The sequence below is a fragment of the Bos indicus genome, chromosome 11 (assembly GCF_029378745.1).
Source record: "Bos indicus isolate NIAB-ARS_2022 breed Sahiwal x Tharparkar chromosome 11, NIAB-ARS_B.indTharparkar_mat_pri_1.0, whole genome shotgun sequence".
In the NCBI taxonomy this organism is placed as follows: domain Eukaryota; kingdom Metazoa; phylum Chordata; class Mammalia; order Artiodactyla; family Bovidae; genus Bos; species Bos indicus.
The window spans coordinates 104,147,352-104,165,339 of record NC_091770.1 but is presented as its reverse complement, the minus strand read 5'-3'; the positions used below and the strand labels follow the sequence as shown (position 1 = coordinate 104,165,339).

At 63.1% G+C, this 17,988-nt stretch overlaps 1 protein-coding gene across 2 annotated transcripts in view; it reads right to left on the bottom strand.

Moving 5' to 3' along the window:
• Positions 1-243: 243 nt before the first annotated feature.
• Positions 244-17,988, bottom strand: part of ADAMTSL2 (ADAMTS like 2) — a 33,274-nt gene continuing 15,529 nt past the window's right edge. For both annotated transcript variants that reach the window (XM_019971137.2, XM_070799641.1), the window contains exons 10-19: positions 16,422-16,770; positions 14,816-15,188; positions 10,067-10,164; positions 5,766-5,892; positions 5,166-5,379; positions 4,773-4,928; positions 4,230-4,400; positions 3,355-3,531; positions 1,525-1,669; positions 244-838 (exon numbers count right to left, since the gene is read on the bottom strand). In XM_019971137.2, the coding sequence (XP_019826696.2) occupies positions 720-838; positions 1,525-1,669; positions 3,355-3,531; positions 4,230-4,400; positions 4,773-4,928; positions 5,166-5,379; positions 5,766-5,892; positions 10,067-10,164; positions 14,816-15,188; positions 16,422-16,770 (1,929 nt within the window). In that variant the 3' untranslated portion in view covers positions 244-719. The remainder of the gene's footprint in view (positions 839-1,524; positions 1,670-3,354; positions 3,532-4,229; positions 4,401-4,772; positions 4,929-5,165; positions 5,380-5,765; positions 5,893-10,066; positions 10,165-14,815; positions 15,189-16,421; positions 16,771-17,988) is intronic.

Sequence of the window (17,988 nt, the reverse complement as noted above, 5' to 3'; positions counted from 1 at the left end):
GTCCCAGCCTCAGAACCAGACCCGACCCTGGACCCAGACCTGGTCCCGGACCCAGACCCGGCCCCGGCCCCAGACCCAGCCCCAACCCCAGTCCCGGACCCAGTCTCAGCCTCAGAACCAGACCCAGCCCTGGTCCCAGACCCGGTCCCGGATCCGAGGCTGCATCAGACCTTCCCGGGGCGGTGAGCCCAGAAGACACCCTGCCCCTTCTTTCAGAGCCCCGGATAGCCCACGATGCCGCCATAAATACGACCACTTTATTAACATACAGAGATTACTGACGGACAGCAGCACAGCCTCGGGGCCGTGAGAAAGACGCCCCTCCCGGGCATAAAGTGCGGTGGGTCCTTCCATGCCAGGAGCTTCGATGGGCAGGCGAGCGATGCTAAGTTGTGAGATTACAAGTACCCTGCAGGAGTCACCGGGAGGGTCAGGGCCTGAGGCTCCCCCTGCAGCCCCTGCCGTCTCCTGGGCCTGCAGCCCCGAAGGGAGACGGGGCGATCCCGGGCCTCTGGGGGGGCGGGGAGCCATCCTCGCAGCTCTGTCCCGGGGTGAGGGGGGCCGACGGGCGCGCCGGGGGTGGGGGGCTCTCCTGCCCAGGGAGAGCAGGGGCTCAGTGTCACGTCTTCACAGCTGGGCGCCCTGCAGGAAGGTGTCCATGGAGGGGCTGCTGTGCCCCAGGGACAGGGTGCTCAGTCTCTGAGGGGCAGCTGCCGGGCCTAGGAGGGGGGCGGCCGGCAGGAGTGGCAGCAGGCCTTGCTGTAGTACCAGTGGCCGCAGAGGTTCACCTTGATGGCCAGGGCGCAGTTGGTGCCCGGCTGGTCCTGGCAGCTGTCATCTGGGGAAGGGACCACAGCGCATCAGCAGGTGGTGGGGTGGTCGGGGGGATGACGCGGCAGGACCCCCGCCCCGCCCCATCCACCTCCTCTCCTGGAGCTCTCCCTTGTACCCCTCGCCAGGGACATCAGGACCCTACCGGTGATGTGAAGCGCTCACAGGGAAGGTGGATACCCAGGGACCAGGATTTGGAGGAGGCCCTGACCTCACCCCAGAGGTCTGAACATCCCCGGGAGGCCCACCAGTCCCCTCCACTCAGTGGGTCCAAAATAGAGCTCATGGCTGGGCCCTAGCGCCCACCCAGAGCCTAGGACGCGCCTGCATCTTCCAGGTGCCCAAGCCAGAGAGCCTGCTTCAGGCCCTTGCCACCCTGCCCCTGCGTGGCCAGCTTGAAGGTGCTCTGGATGAGTTTGTCCAGGCCCTGATCCTTTGCCCCACCACCGCATCTTCTGAAGCCAGATGCTCTTTGCAAAAGGGAGGGTCTCGGCCTGGCTCCTGGGGGCCACAGGCTCCAGTCAGATCTCACCTGCCGCCCTTCCCACCCACAGCTCCCAGCTGGACTTGGCCACTCCCAGAGAGTGACTTCGCTCTCCGCCCTGCCTTGGTCTCTGGAGCCAAGAGATGCTCCCAGGTGACTGCCTGTGCATCCCTCAGGCCCTGGCATGGCTTCAGAGTCTGCCTCCTCACCTGGGGGCTCCGTTGGGCAAGGCTGCAGGTCGCAGGCTTGTCTGCCAACAGGCTTCACCAGCGGGTCGCAGCCCCGGACAATGTCGGTGCCCTGGTAGCACTTCACGTCGCGCATCCGCACGCCCACCCCACACGTCTTGGTGCACTGAGCGGGGAGAGACGGCGTGACCACAGCCCCCGGTGGGGCAGGGGCCCAGCCAGAGGAGTGGTGGGACTCTCCTCCTCTTGCCAGGTTGCTGAGTCTCCATGGACGCGGGACACACGGATGCTCAGGGGCTCGGGCAACCAGATGCTGCTGCCCCCGCCCCCCTGCCACGTACTACTCAGCTTCCCCGTGAGGGTGTGGACCCCCCATCTCTCCCCCCAGGCAGGTCCTTTGGTTCCAGCTCTCCAGCGTCCTGTGCTGCGGGAGGCTCAGGACACAGAGGGCCACAGCCCAGGGAGAGACTGGCTTCCCGCTCCAGTTAAGAGCTGGGGGCCAATCAACTACATCTTCCAGAGCCAGCACCCCCACCCGCAGCTTCCTGTCCAGATGTTCCCCTCAGAAAACCCTGCCAAGCTGCCCAGAACACCAGGGCCATCTGCTGACCCCAGTTACCCCGCTGGCCTCCCACTGAGATCCTAAAGGCGCTGGCTCCCTCTGGCTCCCCCTGCTGTGGGTGACCCCATATCACCCAGGCTCAGCTGGGACCTGAGCCCTCGGTCTGTGGAGGTTGGGGGTGGGGCTCCAGTCCTGACCACCCCACTCCACCCCCCACCAGTTCTATTCACAGAGGCCCCGGGAGGGCTTCCAGCCTGATGCCTGCACCCAGCTTGAGGGAACCAGCCCAGCCTCGGGGACGGAGCCAGACAACAATCGGCCTTTGGGGGGATGCCCCAAGGCACCCGCAGCCATCCCCCACCCCCCAGAGAGAACGCACATCTGGCCTTTCCTAGCTCCCACTCCTCCACCCTGGGTGGATGGCTCAGAAGACACACTCTTACTAAGCCCCTGACCCAGGCAGAGGCAGCCACAGGGGGAAAAAACCCCACCGCAGCCAGGGACAAGGACGCAGAGGTCCTCCTGCCCACCGTCTGGTCACCCCTCGCCCACCCACTCATCAGGGTGATGGGTGCCCTGCCCCCGTGCCCCAGGATCCTGGGCGAAGACCCATCTGGGCCTCCCCGTCTGGCCCCCCTACCCCGGAAGCTGTGCATCCCCGGGTGGAGGGGGGCCTCCAGGTGGGGGCCGGTGATGCAGCCCAGGAGAGAGGGGGGTGCGTGGGAACCAGCAAAAACGGCCACCGAGACGCACCCCTGGGCTGTAAGAGTGGAGAGGCCCCGCTCCACGCCACCCTCCAGCCAGAGGCGGAGGAAGGAGCCCACAGGCCAGAGTCAGGCCGGCGGCTGCCACTCCTCCTGGCTTCCCTCTGCCCGGCGCGCACCGTCCTCCCACCCCCTCTGCCTCTCTGATTCTGTGTCCCTGCCTTGACTCCGGCTCCCCACCCTCCCAGTTCCCACTCGGGATCTGTCTGCCCCATGGTGAGTGTCAGGCACACAGGCCTTCAAGCGCGTGACTGAAAGGCTTCCACAGGCAAGGCCAAAGCGACCTGGGCCGATAAACGGGCCCCGGATGAGTGCGGCAGGGATCCCAGAGGTGAGACCCGGGAGGACTCGGAGGAGGCAGCCCTCGTGCTCGCCAACGTGGAAGCGCTGACCATCTCTCCAGGGAGGGAAAGCCCTGATGGAGGCTGAGCCGGGGGACGTGAGGGGCACTCGGGGTGGGAGAGGAGGTCTTTCGGCAGGACCAGAGATCAGGCCTGGCCTTAGGACGGCCAGTGGAGGGCTCACCTCCGACCAGGGGCTGGTGTACCACTTGAAGCAGGGCCTCTCGAAGCAAGTGCTCTCCTCGGGGGGCTTCTTGGCCAGGCCACACTCGGGGCCGCTGCGCGTCTGCGGCTTCCCGTTGGCCAGCTCCATGCACAGGACCAGCCTCTTCTTCACGCCTCTGCCACAGGTGGTGTTGCACTGGGGTGAAAGGGCAGACAGGTTAGGGGTCAGGGGCCAGAGGTCAGGAAGACCAGAACACGGGGCCCACAGCCATGCCCGTGAAAACGGCTCAGTCAACGGCAAGTGGGTAACAGCTAAGATCAATGACACGCTGGCTGGGAACCTGCTGGTCGATAACCGCATGGCCCCAGACAGATTTGATCAGAAACAATTTCACAGAAAAACCATCTGTTGTGAAATAAAGTGGTCAGTGACCATTTGCCTGGTGATGAATTAGCTGATAGCAATCTGCCTGAACCAAGCGTTTGAAAGCCATGTGGTTGGGAACCATGCGTCTGAAAACGGCAAGCTGGTGACCTTGACGGGTCACCAGAGGTCACGAGAACAGGCGGATGCACAGGGCCCGGGCCCAAGGGTGAGTATGGCCCAAGGACTCCCAACCCTGGGCTTCCACCTCGGGAACACGGGGTCGTGGGAAACGGATCGGCCGTGCACGCCTCACAGAACATTCACTATTTAGATCTGGGAAGTTTTAAGCGGTTTTCTTACCTTTCTTGGTTTTTTTCTATTTCAAGTTAGTGTTTGGCGGATTGTGGCATCATCATGTCCAATTAATTCCTCATTTAGCCAACCTGTCATTCTGGCCACCTGGCTCTCAGCCAGTTAAACGCTCTCCCAGACAGAGGGGCCCTGCTCGCCGGGCAGGGGGCACTCACCCGCTCCCAGTCCTGGGCCAGCCAGTGGGCGGGGCAGTTCTTGTCCCCACAGGGGTGGATGGCCAGGGGCTTGGTCTCCATCTGGCACTGAGACTCGGGCACGACCCGTCCATCGCTGGTCTTGCAGTACACGTGTCTGATCATGCGGCCCTGCCCACAGCTGCCGCTGCACTGCAGGGGGACACCCGGGGTCAGAGGCAGAGCCCCTCCCAGGGCCCCCGGGCCTCCTTCCCCAGAGAGAAGAGCAGCGGAGGGGAGGGGGGGTTGCCACGGTAACTGTTTTAAATACCACGCTCTGTTCTAATTATGGAAAGATGGCAGGCTCGATGAAAAACACACCTAAAACCCCAGAAGAGTCCCCTGTGCACCCAGCACCCAGAGGGGAGCGCAGTGGACATCTGAGCATCTCACCCAGGTGGGAGAAGAGAGAGAGGCAGGCAGGGAGCTTATAACGGGGGCATCGCAATGGGACTGCTTGTGTTGGTTCAAGGTTCTGATCCCCCATAGTCACACGGGTCAGCCCCCTGAGCACCCGGCCCTCACCGGCCCCCAGTCGGAGACAGTCCACTGGCGGTCGCAGGGGGGCCCTGTGCAGTCCTTCTCCCCCACGGGCCTGGTGTTGGGGTCACACAGCTTCTCGTCCTCCGAGCAGCGGATGTCCCGCGTCACCACGCTTCGCTCCCCACACTTGGCCGTGCACTGCGGGGAGACGGCGGGAGGGCGGGCTCGCGGCGGCCCTAGCTGCATGCAGACCCCTGCCCAGCTCTCACCCGGCTCGCCTGGCCCCCACCCAGGCCACGGCCCACGGCCCACGGCCCCCACACAGCCTGGCCCCCACCGGGCCCGCTCGGCTCCCACCAGGCCCGCTCGGCCCCCACCAGGCCCGCTCGGCCCCCACCCGGCCCGCTCGGCCCCCGCCCGCCCTGGCCTGCGCACCTCAGACCACTGGGACATCTCCCACTGCGGCCCGCAGGCCGGGCCCCGGCAGGTCTTGCGCTCTTCGGGCCGCACGGCCTCGGCAGCCTCACACAGGTCGCTGTAGACAGAGCTGTCGAAGCCGGGCGAGAGCATCTTCCAGCAGCGCACGATGCGGAACTGGTAGCCCTCACCGCAGGTGCGTGAGCACTCGCTCCAGCTGCTGGTCTCCCACCTGCCTCGGGAGGGCACGGCCTTCAGTGACCCCCACCCACTCCCAGCTGCGACCCCATGCGGTTCCCTCCAGCCAGAGCACCTTCCGCTCCTGCTAACTCCAACTTGGGGTCCTGCCTCAGTGTCCTGGGGCGCCCAGCCCCACTGAAGGGAAGAGGGGACCCCCATGACTGCACACCCAGCTTCTCAGAAAGGAGCAGATACATAGGGAGCAGAGGCCTGGATGGACCAGAGACCCCAGGATGGAGCAGAGACCCCAGGACGGAGCAGAGACCCCGGGACGGAGCAGAGACCCCAGGACAGAGCAGCCCCCTGGACACGGCATGGCAGAGCCCCAGCTCACCCGCCCCCCAGCACACACCCTGTCCGGGGCCTGGTGGCAGGTACCTGGGCTGGCACTCCCTGCCTGCGCAGAACTCCTGGACGGGCTCGGGCCGGGTCAGGGCGTCGCAGTAGCTGTCGTCCACCTCGATGCCGTCATAGCGGACGCACATGGCGTAGGTCGACAGGACCCCTGAGTTTAGGAAAGGGAAGGGCGCCTGAGCCCACTGTGAGCTCTGGAGGCCGGCAAGCGGGCCCCGGGGCCGCGGGCGATCCACCCGGCCTCTTGCGCTTCCTGGTTTCAGTCCAGAACAACGACAGGTAAGCTGAGCAGACTGTGGGCGGGTCCCAGCGAGGCCGGGTCTGTGCATCTGAGCTCCCTCCCTGCCTGAGCCCAACGGCCTGAGCTCCTCTCTGCACAGCCTATCCTGCCCAGGCTGGACACCCAGTGCTGCGTCACAAACCCTGAACTGAAACGAGGAGGTGATGTGTTGGTTGCTTCAAGCGTGTCCAACTCTGCAACCCCATGGACTGTAGCCCGCCAGGCTCCTCTGCCCATGGGATTCTCCAGGCAAGAATACTTGGGAGTGGGTAACCAGTCCCTTCTCCAGGGGATCTTCCTGATCCAAGGATCAAACACAGGTCTTTTGTATTGCAGGCAATTCTTTACCATCTGAGCCACCAGGGAAGCCCAAGAAGTCTCAGTCATTTGGGCTTTCAGTAAACTCAGAATGGCCCTCACAGAGGCTCAGAGGCAAACACAGCCAGGTGCCACTCATTTTCATTCATTCAATGACTGTTACGTGTGGGTAGATGGATGGATGGGTAGGTTGGTGGATAGGTGTATGGATGGATGATGGATGCATGGATGCGTAATCTAACCATTCCAGCCCCTTCCAGACTCCTCAGATATTATATTCGACCTTCAGGTCCTCCCTGCCCTCCCATGGCATGCCCTAGTCCTTATCAAGCTCCCTCTCAAACTTTCTTTTATCATTTTTGTGATTAAATACCTGCTACTCTATAAATCTCGGGCTTCCCTGATAGCTCAGTTGGTAAAGAATCCGCCTGCGATGCGGGAGACCCCTGTTCAATTCCCGGGTTGGGAAGACCCGCTAGAGAAGGGAAAGGCTACCCACTCCAGTATTCTGGCTTGGAGAACCCCATGGACAACGTCCATGGGGTCGCAAAGAGTCAGACACGACTGAGAGACTTTCACTTCACTTCATTTCACTCTATAAATCCCGTGGGGGGACCATATGTAAAGGGCCAGCCCTCAGCTAAAATTATTCACTCCTTGACCGCCACCTCCACCTTCTGCTTCTCTGGTCTTCCTGCCCCACACCCCCATGCCAGGCACCAGGCTGACACAGGGGCCAGGCTCGCTCCACAGTGCGTGGTTCCCTCCCTGCCAAGGAGCCAGGGCAACTCGGGTGAGCGTGAACACGGGTGGGGTCAGGGGCTGGGGTTGTCTTTATTACCAGCGCATGCATGCCGAGGGGCAGGGACCCAGCCTTGCCCGATGATCTCCCCTCGGGGGTTGCCCTGCCCTGTAAACCAAGAGCCCCTGCTAACTCGCGCTCCCTGCCCAGGGGCGCGTGTCTGAGAGCCGGCAGCTCCTGCCTCTCCAAGCCCCAGCCTTGGATGGAATGAAAACAGCCTGGGAGGCAGCCCACACGGGGATTTTTTCTTTTTTCCGTGAGGGACGAGCCAGGTTGCAATCATGGCTTCCCCTCTGCCAGCGCTGGGCTGTGTCGTCTTTAGCCGTCGCTGAGCGGGGGGCTGGCTTCCTGGCCAGGCCTGCTCAGAATGTTCCAGAGACACCACTTCTGGGGCCCAGAGAGGTCCAAGTCTGAGGACTCGCAGCCCCTCAGCAAGCATCTGCTCGTTCTCGCCTCGTCATCAGGGCAAACAGGAGGTCCTGATCAGGAGGGACGGGACTGCTGGTCTCAGCGCCGTCCCCGGCTGGGGGTGACGTGAGGGCGGTCAGACTCTCCAGGCCTCCACTTGCCACTCACCCGCTCCCGGGAACCCCCCAGGTGGGACGGGAGGCACAGCTCCGGTCTTCTGGACACCACCTCACGGCGTCAGTCCTGAGTGCGGGGCTTCTCAAACCTTCTTACCGAGCCCTTCCTCTAAAAGGAAGGAGCAGGAGGCCCCGACGCCGGACTGGGTGGGCCTGTTCTGCCCGCAGGCGGGGGGTCTCAGAGCCCGTCCACTCCACTCCCCTCGCTCTGGGCCAGGGGGATGCCGAGAACCATCGGGAATCATCCCGTGTGACTCAAGCGAGGGGTCCAAACTGATCCACCTGCCTTTCTCCCCCTCTCAAGAGCATCTTTAAGGAAAAGAAAGAATGCTTGCTGCTATGGCTGCGATGGCCGGGGCTCAGGACACAGGAGACCTGCTGATCACCAGTGACGTTTGCACAGGCCCCACAGGCCACAGAAGGTTTGTAAACCACTACCCTCTCCCCCGATCCCCCTAGGGTCGGCGACCCGAAAGGGGGATTTCAAGAGGAGCCCGCCACAGGGTGTGTGGAGGTGAGCCATCCTGCAGGGACCCCGGCTCACCACCTCTGTGGAGTGCCGCCTGGACCCCATTTGGTGCCTCCAGGCCGACGGGGAACCCACTCTAGGTCAGGGCCGCTCACTCCAGTCCCAGACGGGCTCGTCTGAAGGAGAGCGCATCCTTTCGGCAGAGCCAGAACCTGTCTTCCTCACTTCCTTTCTTCTTGCATCCTACTTCGCACCTCGGGCCGCCCAGGGCGGGCCAGCCCATCCCCTGCCCAGCACTCTGTGGGCGTCGAGACACAGTGCGGCGACCTCCCTGGGGACCACCTTCTGTCCAGGGCCAGGCTCAGCCGCTTGCCACCAGGGCGGCTTCGTCCAGGAGGGATCTCAAGCCTTGTCACCTCCCAGGCAGGGACATGTCCAAGGGGAACAGCAGACGCTCCCCACCGCATGTGCTGTGGCCCCCTCGGCACGCGTGGGGTCCGACGGATAACGTCGGGGCTCCCGATTCAGAATGGGACCCTGCCCTTCAGGAGCAGGCTCTCAAAGCGGGCTCCTCCAACACCCCGCCCCAGCACTCAGCCCCGACTTCATTCCCCGGACCAGCGCCGTGGCTGCTCCAGGCCCCGTTGGTGGCACGCAGCAGCAGCAGAGGTCCTGCTGATGGCAGCCAGCTGTCAAGCTTTGACCCTGATTGCTTTTTTTTCCTTTCCCATCTGCCCCTATAACCACGTTTGGATAGGTGGATGTCCCATCTTACAGGTAGAGAGCAGAGACTAAGAAATTAAGAGTGTGGGGTGTGGATGACCAAATAGTTCATCCCAAGCGCTTACCACACCCCGACAAAGCCCTCCTCGAACCCTCCAGAATATCAGGGGCAATCTCAGCCCGTCACCTGCCCTGCATGGGGGAGGAAGGACGGTGTAGCGGGAGCGGGCCTGGCTTCCCGCCCGAGACAGAGAGCCGGTGGCCCCCGCAGTGGCCCGCAGAGCCACGTCCCCAGCTCCTTCCCTGGCCACATCTCCTGAGATGCTGCACCCCCACAGGCCCCCGGCTGCCCAGGGCCCGGTCAGCCGCTTGCTTCTTCCGCCACACTGGCCAGAGCGGGCAGGGGCTCCCAGAGCTCTGGCCAGCTGGGGTGGCAGTGCAGGGGCAGGGGCAGGGACCTCGCACGTTTTGAGCAGCAGCAAGCCCAGTCTTGCACAAACACCACGTCCCAGGTACAGATACGGCAGCGCCTGGGGTCCCCCTGTACTTGCCACAGGCCGGCACCTGGGTCTAACGTCCAGCCTTACAGGGAGGGGACCACGCTGGCGGCAGGTGGGGTCCTAGCCTCCAGGCTGCCAGCCAGCGTCTTGGTGCAGCGGCGGCCGGCCAAGTGAGCAGACAGACATCGGCTCAAGCCCTGGCTTGACACCTACTGACCGCAAGTGTCTGTCCAGGCAACCCCAGGGCCTCCGATACCCGCCGCTGTTTCCTCCCCAGACGAGGCCCTAGAATCTGGAAAGTTTCCTCTGTCATAGTCCACACGGGCCTACTTTCCCCTTCTCCTCACCACCCGAGGTTTCCTACGTTTTAACCAAGAGGAGGCTTTTCCTAACAATGTACTGAATGCGGAAAGATGGACGAGGGAGCCTGGGGGTGCTGACTGACTCCCACCCGGCTGGACCCTTACGTGGTCCAGCGCGCGGACGCCCAGGCTGCCACCGCGTCCCGCCACATCCCGTGGGCCAGGAAACCGCTAGATGAGCTCACCGCGGGCAGTTCGGGGCTACAAGCAAGTGCACAGGCCCGACGCCCAGACTCGCGCCCGCCGTGGAGGTGGGCTCTGCGGGCGCCCCGGCCCGCCTCGGGTACCTGTGGTGCAGGTGGAGCTGCAGGGCTCGTGGGACGACAGCTTCCACCGGTACATGTCCGCGGGGCTCACGCCTTGCTTGCGGGACTTGGGCCTGGTCCTGAAAGCGGGTGAGGCAGAGAAGGGCTGAGTTCCGGGGAAGCACAGGTTCTCATCACTGGGGCAGGGGGCGCGGGTGTGTGTACCTGTCCTGAGCCCCTCCTCCGGGCAGAAGGGCAGAGCCTCGCTGCCCTTCCGGGGACCCCAGTGCCCACTGTCTAGAGGGAGCACCCCCGGGGTGGCAGGGCTAGGAGGGAGGGGGAGCTGGCATTTTCCATCTCAACAGCGGGCTGAGCACACGGCCCTGCGGCTGTCGGGGCCCTCCAGTGGCTCTGGGGGGCGTGGGTGAAGAACTTGGGGCTCCCCACCATCGTAGTTGCCCCTTCCACACCCACAGGCCTCTCACCACCCCCCCCAGCAGGAGCACGCCGATGACTCCTCCCCCATCCCCGGGAAGGGGCCTCAGAGGCACCTGGTGTGCGTGGAAGGCACCGGAATCCTCTCCTGCAGCCTTCCCCAGCCGGGATTCTGACTGAATGGGGGCCCCCTGGCCACCGGGCCTCCGGGGATCAAAACAGACCAGCCCCGGGGGCAGACGGGGGAGGGCCGTCCCCTGCAGACGCCTCTGCCCAGGTCTGAGAGGGCTGCTGAGCAAGGGAACGCCTGGCTGGGTCCCCGCCAGCGACGGGCTGGGATTCTTGGCCGGAACTCAGGCGGCCCGGCCAACTATTGTTAGGACTGTTTGCTTCTTTGAACCAGTCGGTGTGCTGGGCCCAACCTCGGGATCCAACGTGCCGGCTCGTTGTGGACTCGGCAGGAGCTGAGGGAGGTGACAGAGACATCTCCCCGAGCCCAGCATCTGCCCGGAGAGGCAGCCGCCCCCGGAGCCAGCCGGGGGGCACGGGGCGATGGGCCCACCGCCCAGCCCTGCTTCGCTTCCTATCCAGAGGGGCTGACGGAAGACCACCTGAAGCCGAGACCCTTGCACGGGGCACACCCACAGGGCCCTTCTGGGGACCTCTGTCACCCCGGAGGTCAGGCTTAGGGGAGGGTTTGCAGAGTGCACATTCTGAAAGGCTTTCCAGGGGCTTCACGGCGGTCCAGCAGCTAACACTTGGCCTTCCGCTGCAGAGGTTAAGGGTTTGGTCCCTGGTCGGGGAGCTAAGATTCCACATGCTTCATGGCCAAAATACCAAAAACCCATTAAAAACAGAACCAATATTGTAACAAATTCAGTAAAGACCTTTAAAAGATGGTCCAGAGCTACAACAGCAACAACAATAACAACAAAAAATTAAAAAAAAAAAAACCTTTAAAACTAAACAAATAAATAAAAGGCTTTCCCGTCAATTCTGTGAGAGAGACCTTGGTTTGGATTTGACCGGGAGTTTGCCTTCCAACTTCTGGAATTTCACAAGAATGGCTCTTACACTGCACTTGTGGCCTTGAAGGCACGTCCTGCTCTGAGAACCAGGAAATAATCTACCCACGGACGGACATTAAGTCATGAATTCACTGATGTGGTTCCATGAGCCCAGGAAGGAGGCGAGGCGATGGAGTGGATAGCCTACGGCAGTCTGTCGCTGGGTCACACCCGCCGAGACCCCTCGCCGGGTGGCCTCACCCTCCCCACGTCCAAGCCTGCCCCGGCCTTGCCGCACATACAGGGGGCATCGGAAGGTCCTCCCCTATGCTCCTGAAAAGTGAGGGGGCCCTTTCAGATGGGCCCCCACCCACCCGAGACCAGGCAACTCTGAACAAAGGGCCCACAGCGCCTCCTTGGGGAGGGAGAGCCGGATGCCCCGCACAGCGCAGTGACCCCCGCCCTCCTGTCAACGGCTTCCAAATCTCCCCAAGAACAAACAAGGACCAAGGACTTCAGCCCCCGCCCCGCCACCTCACCCGTGGAGGAGCCGCGCCATCTTTATCTAATTACACACTCCTGGGCCAGCAGGCAGCGTGACTCATGGTGGAGAGACAGCAAGCCGTTCAAAATAACCCTCTGGGTTTTCAGCACCAAAGATCTTTCTGGAGGGGCTGCCCGCCCCAGTTCACACCAGCGCAGCACAGGAGAGGCCCTCCTGCTCAGAACACGTCTTTGCACAACATCGCAAGCCTATAATGCTCTGCTCTCTGGGGAGAGGAGCACCCGGGAAGTCGCTGGACCAAGAGCCCGCCACCGCCTCCGTCTGGAGGGAAGCTAGCGCCCACTGATTGCCAGGCTGGGCCGGGCATCACGCAGGGACACTCCAAGTCCTTCATCTGGAACTTTCTCTGGATGGCCTGGATGGTTCCTAAGAGACTCGGAAAGAGCTTTGCTTCCCCACCCCCACCCAGGCTGCGAGAGAGACCCCATGTCTGCATCCCAGCCCTGGCGTCTGGAGTCAGGCCTCCCCTGGTTGTTCGAGGTGGTTCTAAGAAGGTGAAAATAACCTTGCTCTCTGGACCACGCCTGGATTGCGCCCTCCCTGAGCAGACGCGACTTCCTGTGTTTGGACAACTCGCAGCGCCGGGGCTATTTTGGCCTGGCGGTTTCCCCCGCCGCCTCCTCAGCCCTTTATCTCCAAAGACCATCTTTGGTCTCCGCCAGCGGTTCCTTTGAAGCTGCTGGCGGGCAGTGGCCCCATCTCACCCCGTCGGGACTTTCTGAGCCCTGATGGTCATTGTATTGGTTCCTGAATCCCAGACATTCCCCTAAGGGCCCAGGAGTGGGGGCGGGAACCCACAGGACCAGATGGAAGAGACTCTTTAAAATGTGACCTAAGGACCGGAAAGCTGCTACCGTGACCCGGGCTGGGGATCCTGGGGATCCTGGGGTGCCTGAGCTGATGGCCCTGACGAGCCTCCAACAAGCCCCTCACTCAGGGACAGGGCACTGAGGTCCACAGAGCATCATTGGTGTGTCCCAGTCCCGTGGGACTCAGGTGTGCGTGTGTGTGCGTGTGTGTGTTCGCGCGCGCGTGTAGGGGGGCCGAGCTAGGACGGTGACCCAGATCTCCACTGCACTTTCCGGGCCTCTAGCCACGTTAAACAGCAGCCTGTATGTCACCTCCGTAAACCCATTCAGGCAGGGACTGACCATCGGAGAGCTGGCCATCCTCACACCCATGTCCCAGGAGGGCCCATCCCCCAGCCCTGGAGGCTGAGTGCATTCGTGACCCTTCCTCTTTCCTGGTTCCTGGGTAGGTGCCCTGGATAGAATTCAGTCCTCTGGACACCCCTGAGGCTGAGAAGAGCCCCCCAGGCTCAGAGAATAAGTAATCGGCTCCAGGTCACACAGGCAAGTGCAGCTGATTCTGAATCCCACTCAGACTCAGAGCCTGTCCCCCTCCAGCCGCTGGGTCCCACACATCCCTGAGGCCCACTCTGCGAGCTTCTGGACCCATGTCGGGCCAGCAGATGGCCTCAATGGGCCTTGGGAGAGGAAGCAGAGCCTCAGGGACTCCGGACCTCCCACTCTGTCCACATTTGCAAAGTCTCCCCCTCAGAAGGGCCCAGATGTGCCGGGGAGTCTCACGGAGCCTCAGAAAAAAAAAAAACACCTTGAGAATAGGGCCAGAAGGGCACCTCCTGTGGGCTCAGGGGCCCAGCCCCCCTGCTCTTGTCCTCTGGGGATGAGTCGCCTCCAACCGTGCCACCTTGAGAGTGAACCCCAAATACTCCATCAAACTCAGTTCCCTAAGGATGCTCCCCCTCTGCACACCCAGCCCTGGCGAGGGTTCCGCTGGCTTGGTGTCTAAAGCCAACGGGTTTAGGTGGGTCCGCAGAAAACAGGACGAAACAAAACCCATTGGGCTTGTTCCGGCCTCCAGGCCCTGCCCACACTGGTGTCTGCTGGGCCGCCTCTGTCTGCTTAAACAGCCTCGCTGCCCTGCGAGCCTCTGGCCGACAGGGGCCTGGTCACCAGGATTGTCCTCTTGGAGGGACAGTGACAGCAGCAGGCCTGGAGACACCCTGCTCCCAGCTGGCCCCAGCCCCAGGAGGCTCCTGGCCTCAGACTCCTCCAGGGCCAGCTGTGACCATCCAGGCGTCCCCAGCCGTGACCGTCCAGCCGTCCCCAGCCATGACTGTCCAGCCGTCCCCAGCCGTGACCGTCCAGGCGTCCCCAGCTGTGACTTTTCAGGTGTCTGCAGTGTATCCTCACCGCTGGACCCTCCCACATCCCAAACCCAGAAGCAGCTCCAGCCAACGCCGCAGAAGGCCTTGTTCCCAGTGCCTGACCTGGGATCTGGCCCCTGGCTGGGGACCCCACTGGACCAACCCCAGGTCTCCTCCCTGGCCAGCAGGGAAGGTTGTCCTGAGCCATTCCACCTTCAGGGAATGTCCACCTCGTGCCTGATGGCCATGTGCGCAATGACCGTCCAGACAAAGAACCATAGGACGCCAAGCCTCCAGGCTCTGAGCCCCAAAGGCATCACTCACTTACCTCTCTGAGCCCTACCAGTCCCTAAAGACAAGGGGCTGGGATGAAAGCCTGCCTCTGTACGGGCGATGCTCAGCCCCAGGTGCACAGGACTGTCCACCTCCCCACTTCCCAGCCCCATTGCAGAGCAGGAACTTCAACCCATGGTACTAACTTGTGGGAAAGACGCTAAAACCCAGGCTTCTGGCTCCCCGAGGGGCCAGGCAGGGGCGGCCCCCTCCCCCTTACCTCTGCCCAGGCCCCCCCACCCCAACCAGCCCTGGCAGACAGGGCAGGGGAGGCCACCTACCTGGCCTTCTGCGTCCGGTTCCCGGCCAAGGCGGGGAGGCTGGCGCTGGCGTTGGGAAAGGGGGCCTCGGAGGAGGTGTTGGCCAGCCTGTCACTGCTCAGCTCCAGGTAGGACCCATTGAGCAGGTAAGCTCCGGCCCCCTCGCTCTCCTCGTAGTCCAGGTAGAGGCTCTCGGCTGGGGAGCCCCTCGGGGCACCCTGGGAGAAGATGCTGTTGACGGTCTCGTTGAGGGAGAGCTCCCTGGAGTCGGAGCCTGCGCCCAGCAGCTGATCAGAGATGGCGTTGGCCGACAGCAGCTCCTGGGAGGCGAAACGGGCGTCGGCCTCTCGGTCGTCCGGGTCTCCCACCAGAGCAGTCAGGGTGGCGTTACCGTCTACGGGGGAGACGAGTGCTCAACCTCCCATGATCCCTCATGGGGGGCAAGGGTTGCCCTGGTTGCAGGGGGTGGGGGGGGCAGGTAGTGCAGACCAGGGTCGGGGGGGCGGGGCTGCAGCAAAGACCCGATCCAGGAAGCACCCAGAGGCAGGTTTCCACCCCGTGAGAGGACCCAGATCGTCCAGCGGAGGCCCGCAAGCCAACCCAGACAAGCTCTCGTTGGGGAACCTGCTTGAGCTCAGCAGGGGCGTTGAATAGGGTCTCCCCAAATGCATGCCTGCCCCACAACCACAGAATGTGAGCTTCTGTAGAAATGAGATCTTTACAGACTACAGAGCTCCAGAGCACATCACTACAGGTTTAGAGTGGGTTCTAACAGCAATGCCCCTGTCCTTAGAAGAACACGGGGAGACACACGGACACAGAGGAGAAGCCGGCTGAAGACAGAATCTGTGCATTTCTGTGGCTTTATGGCCCCAGCTTGCAGTCGGTTGCCACCACAGCCCCGGGGAACTAACAGTCTCCGAAGTGTTTTCTACCTGAGGACTCCGAGGGTCTCGGAAACATGCCCCCAAGTTAGCAAGCACATTCTTCCCAAGCCCAGTCCACCCTCCGCCCTTGGCAGGAGTGATGGTCGCGGCCAGCCCCCCACAGCCCTCAGGAGCACAGCCCAGCTGCCAGCCTGGGGCTCGGGGACCCCAGTCCACCCCCCAAGTCTCCCCCTGCACCTACTGCCACTTCCCCTGGAGACCGCCCCACGCAGGTCCCCTGCCTGCCCCAAGCCCTCCCCTGGCTCACCCTTAACTCACTCCTGGGCCCTCAGTCCAGGGGTCCCCCCCACCAAGGGCTCGAGGTCCTCCCTGTACCCCTCAGTTGCCCATCACTCCCTTCCAGAGCTCTCGCCGCACCTTGCTGCATTGTCTGTCTGTCTGTCTCCACCAAGTGGTCAAGAGCACAGGCTATAGGGTCTGACCCTCTGGGATTTGCCCCCAGCAGATGGGGATGGCGTGACTTGGGCAAGACCCCTCCCTAGGGCTCAGTCCCCGCTTCCATCAAGTGGAGATAGCCTTACCCGCCTCGAAGGAGCTGTGTGGGGGGGCACCCCTGCCCCGCAGCCCGCGCGTGACCAGCACCGCCGCCGCCCTCTTCTGCGGGCTGCGGGCTCTGAAGACCCTTCACCCGAGGGCCCTCTCCCTAGGAGCCCCCCCGCCCCGCCCCTCCTCCTGGTTACCTCGGAAGCCCTTGCCCCTGGGGGGCCCCTCGCAGGCCCTGCCGCTGGCCTGCGCGCACACCTCGTTGCTCTCCTGGCCTCTGCTCAGACCCAGCTCGATCCCCGGGCCCCGGTGGCCAAACAGGCGGTTGTCCAGGCCCAGCCGCTCCGAGGAGGCCTGGCCGAAGAGGGAGGCGTTGTGCTGCAGGAAGCCTGCCAGCCCGGCCCCGTCCAGCTCCTGGCTCTCTGCGCTGTCAGAGGTGGGATCCGAGAAGCTGTAGTAGATGGGCTGGAGGCGGTGGGTGTGCGGCGGCTGCAGCAGCGTGTACTCGAAGGTGATGGAGGGGCTCTTGCCATTTTGATTCCACACCTGGGGGCGGCAGGAGAAGACGTGGGACCCAGGCCCCTCCCCACCCCAGCCCCTTCCCCACCAGCCTGGAGCAACTGCTCAGCCCGCCGCCCATGAGCCCCTTGAGGATAGGAGACTCTGGTCCCAGAGCTGCCGAGGGTTCCCAGCCACGCACAGGCCCACAGCTGAGTCTTTCCTGGGGACTCCTCCTTGCCTGGAGGACGCTGCCTCGCCCGCCCACTTAGCGCCACGAGCAGCCCGTGGCCAAAGACGGGTGAACACAGCCCGGGACCAGCGGACAAAGCCCAGGCACAGGCAGTCAAGGGCGCACGGGTAGCAGAAGTGTTTGTAAGGTAATAAAGCCAGTGAAAACCCAGCCTGCGTTTTACCGTCACCACGTGCCGGCGGTCCTAAGCAGTAAGACTGGATGTCCCCACCACCTGCCCCCTGGCCGCGCGGAAGGGCCAAGGCCCAGGCCCCGGAGGGCCCCCAGCATCACAGCTGGTGGGGGAGGTGCTGAGGCTTCTGTTGCGACTGCATCACCACCAGCATCTCCCCGGCCTGTCCAGCTCCCACCCCCACCCCCCGAGGGCTCGCCTGGTCTAAGTCAGCTGGTGTCAGAAGCCCCAGGAAGTGGGCTCTCAAATAGGAGTTTAGTGTGGGGTTCCCCGCCATCGGGGGTGATTCCCTGGCGGTGCACAGACCCCTAAGATCCCCCCCACATGGGGGGCTGGGGAGGATACAAGAGGAATGAAATGTGCTTTGGGTGCCATGTCTCAGGTGTTGGGAGTTGGCTTGAGAAAATATAAGAGTCCATGGAGAAAGACAGTGGAAGGCTAGGGTGACGTCACCACCTAACCCGCAACCTAAGGCCGAGCCAGAGGGCCTCCTCGGTGTCGCATGGAGACACGCACGTCCCCCGGTAGGACTAGAAAGTGTACCGGAGGCCAGAGAACCAGGCTGGCTTCTCCACCTCACCAAGAGCCCGACCCGGGGAAGACTTGGAGCATGGGGATCTCAGTGAATCTGCTTGAAAATTTTGAAATCTCAGATTCCCCTGAATCTCAGGGCCTGGAAAGCGGTCGTTCCACCCCTGCGACAGCCAGCCCCCAGCCCTCGCCAGAAGATGGCACAGAGGTCTCTGCCTTCAAAACCCCACCAGCCTCCCTCAGGGCCGTGCCCGCCTCCTCCCTGGACCACCCGGCTGGGGGCTCACGCTCAGACCCCTTTTCATCTGCT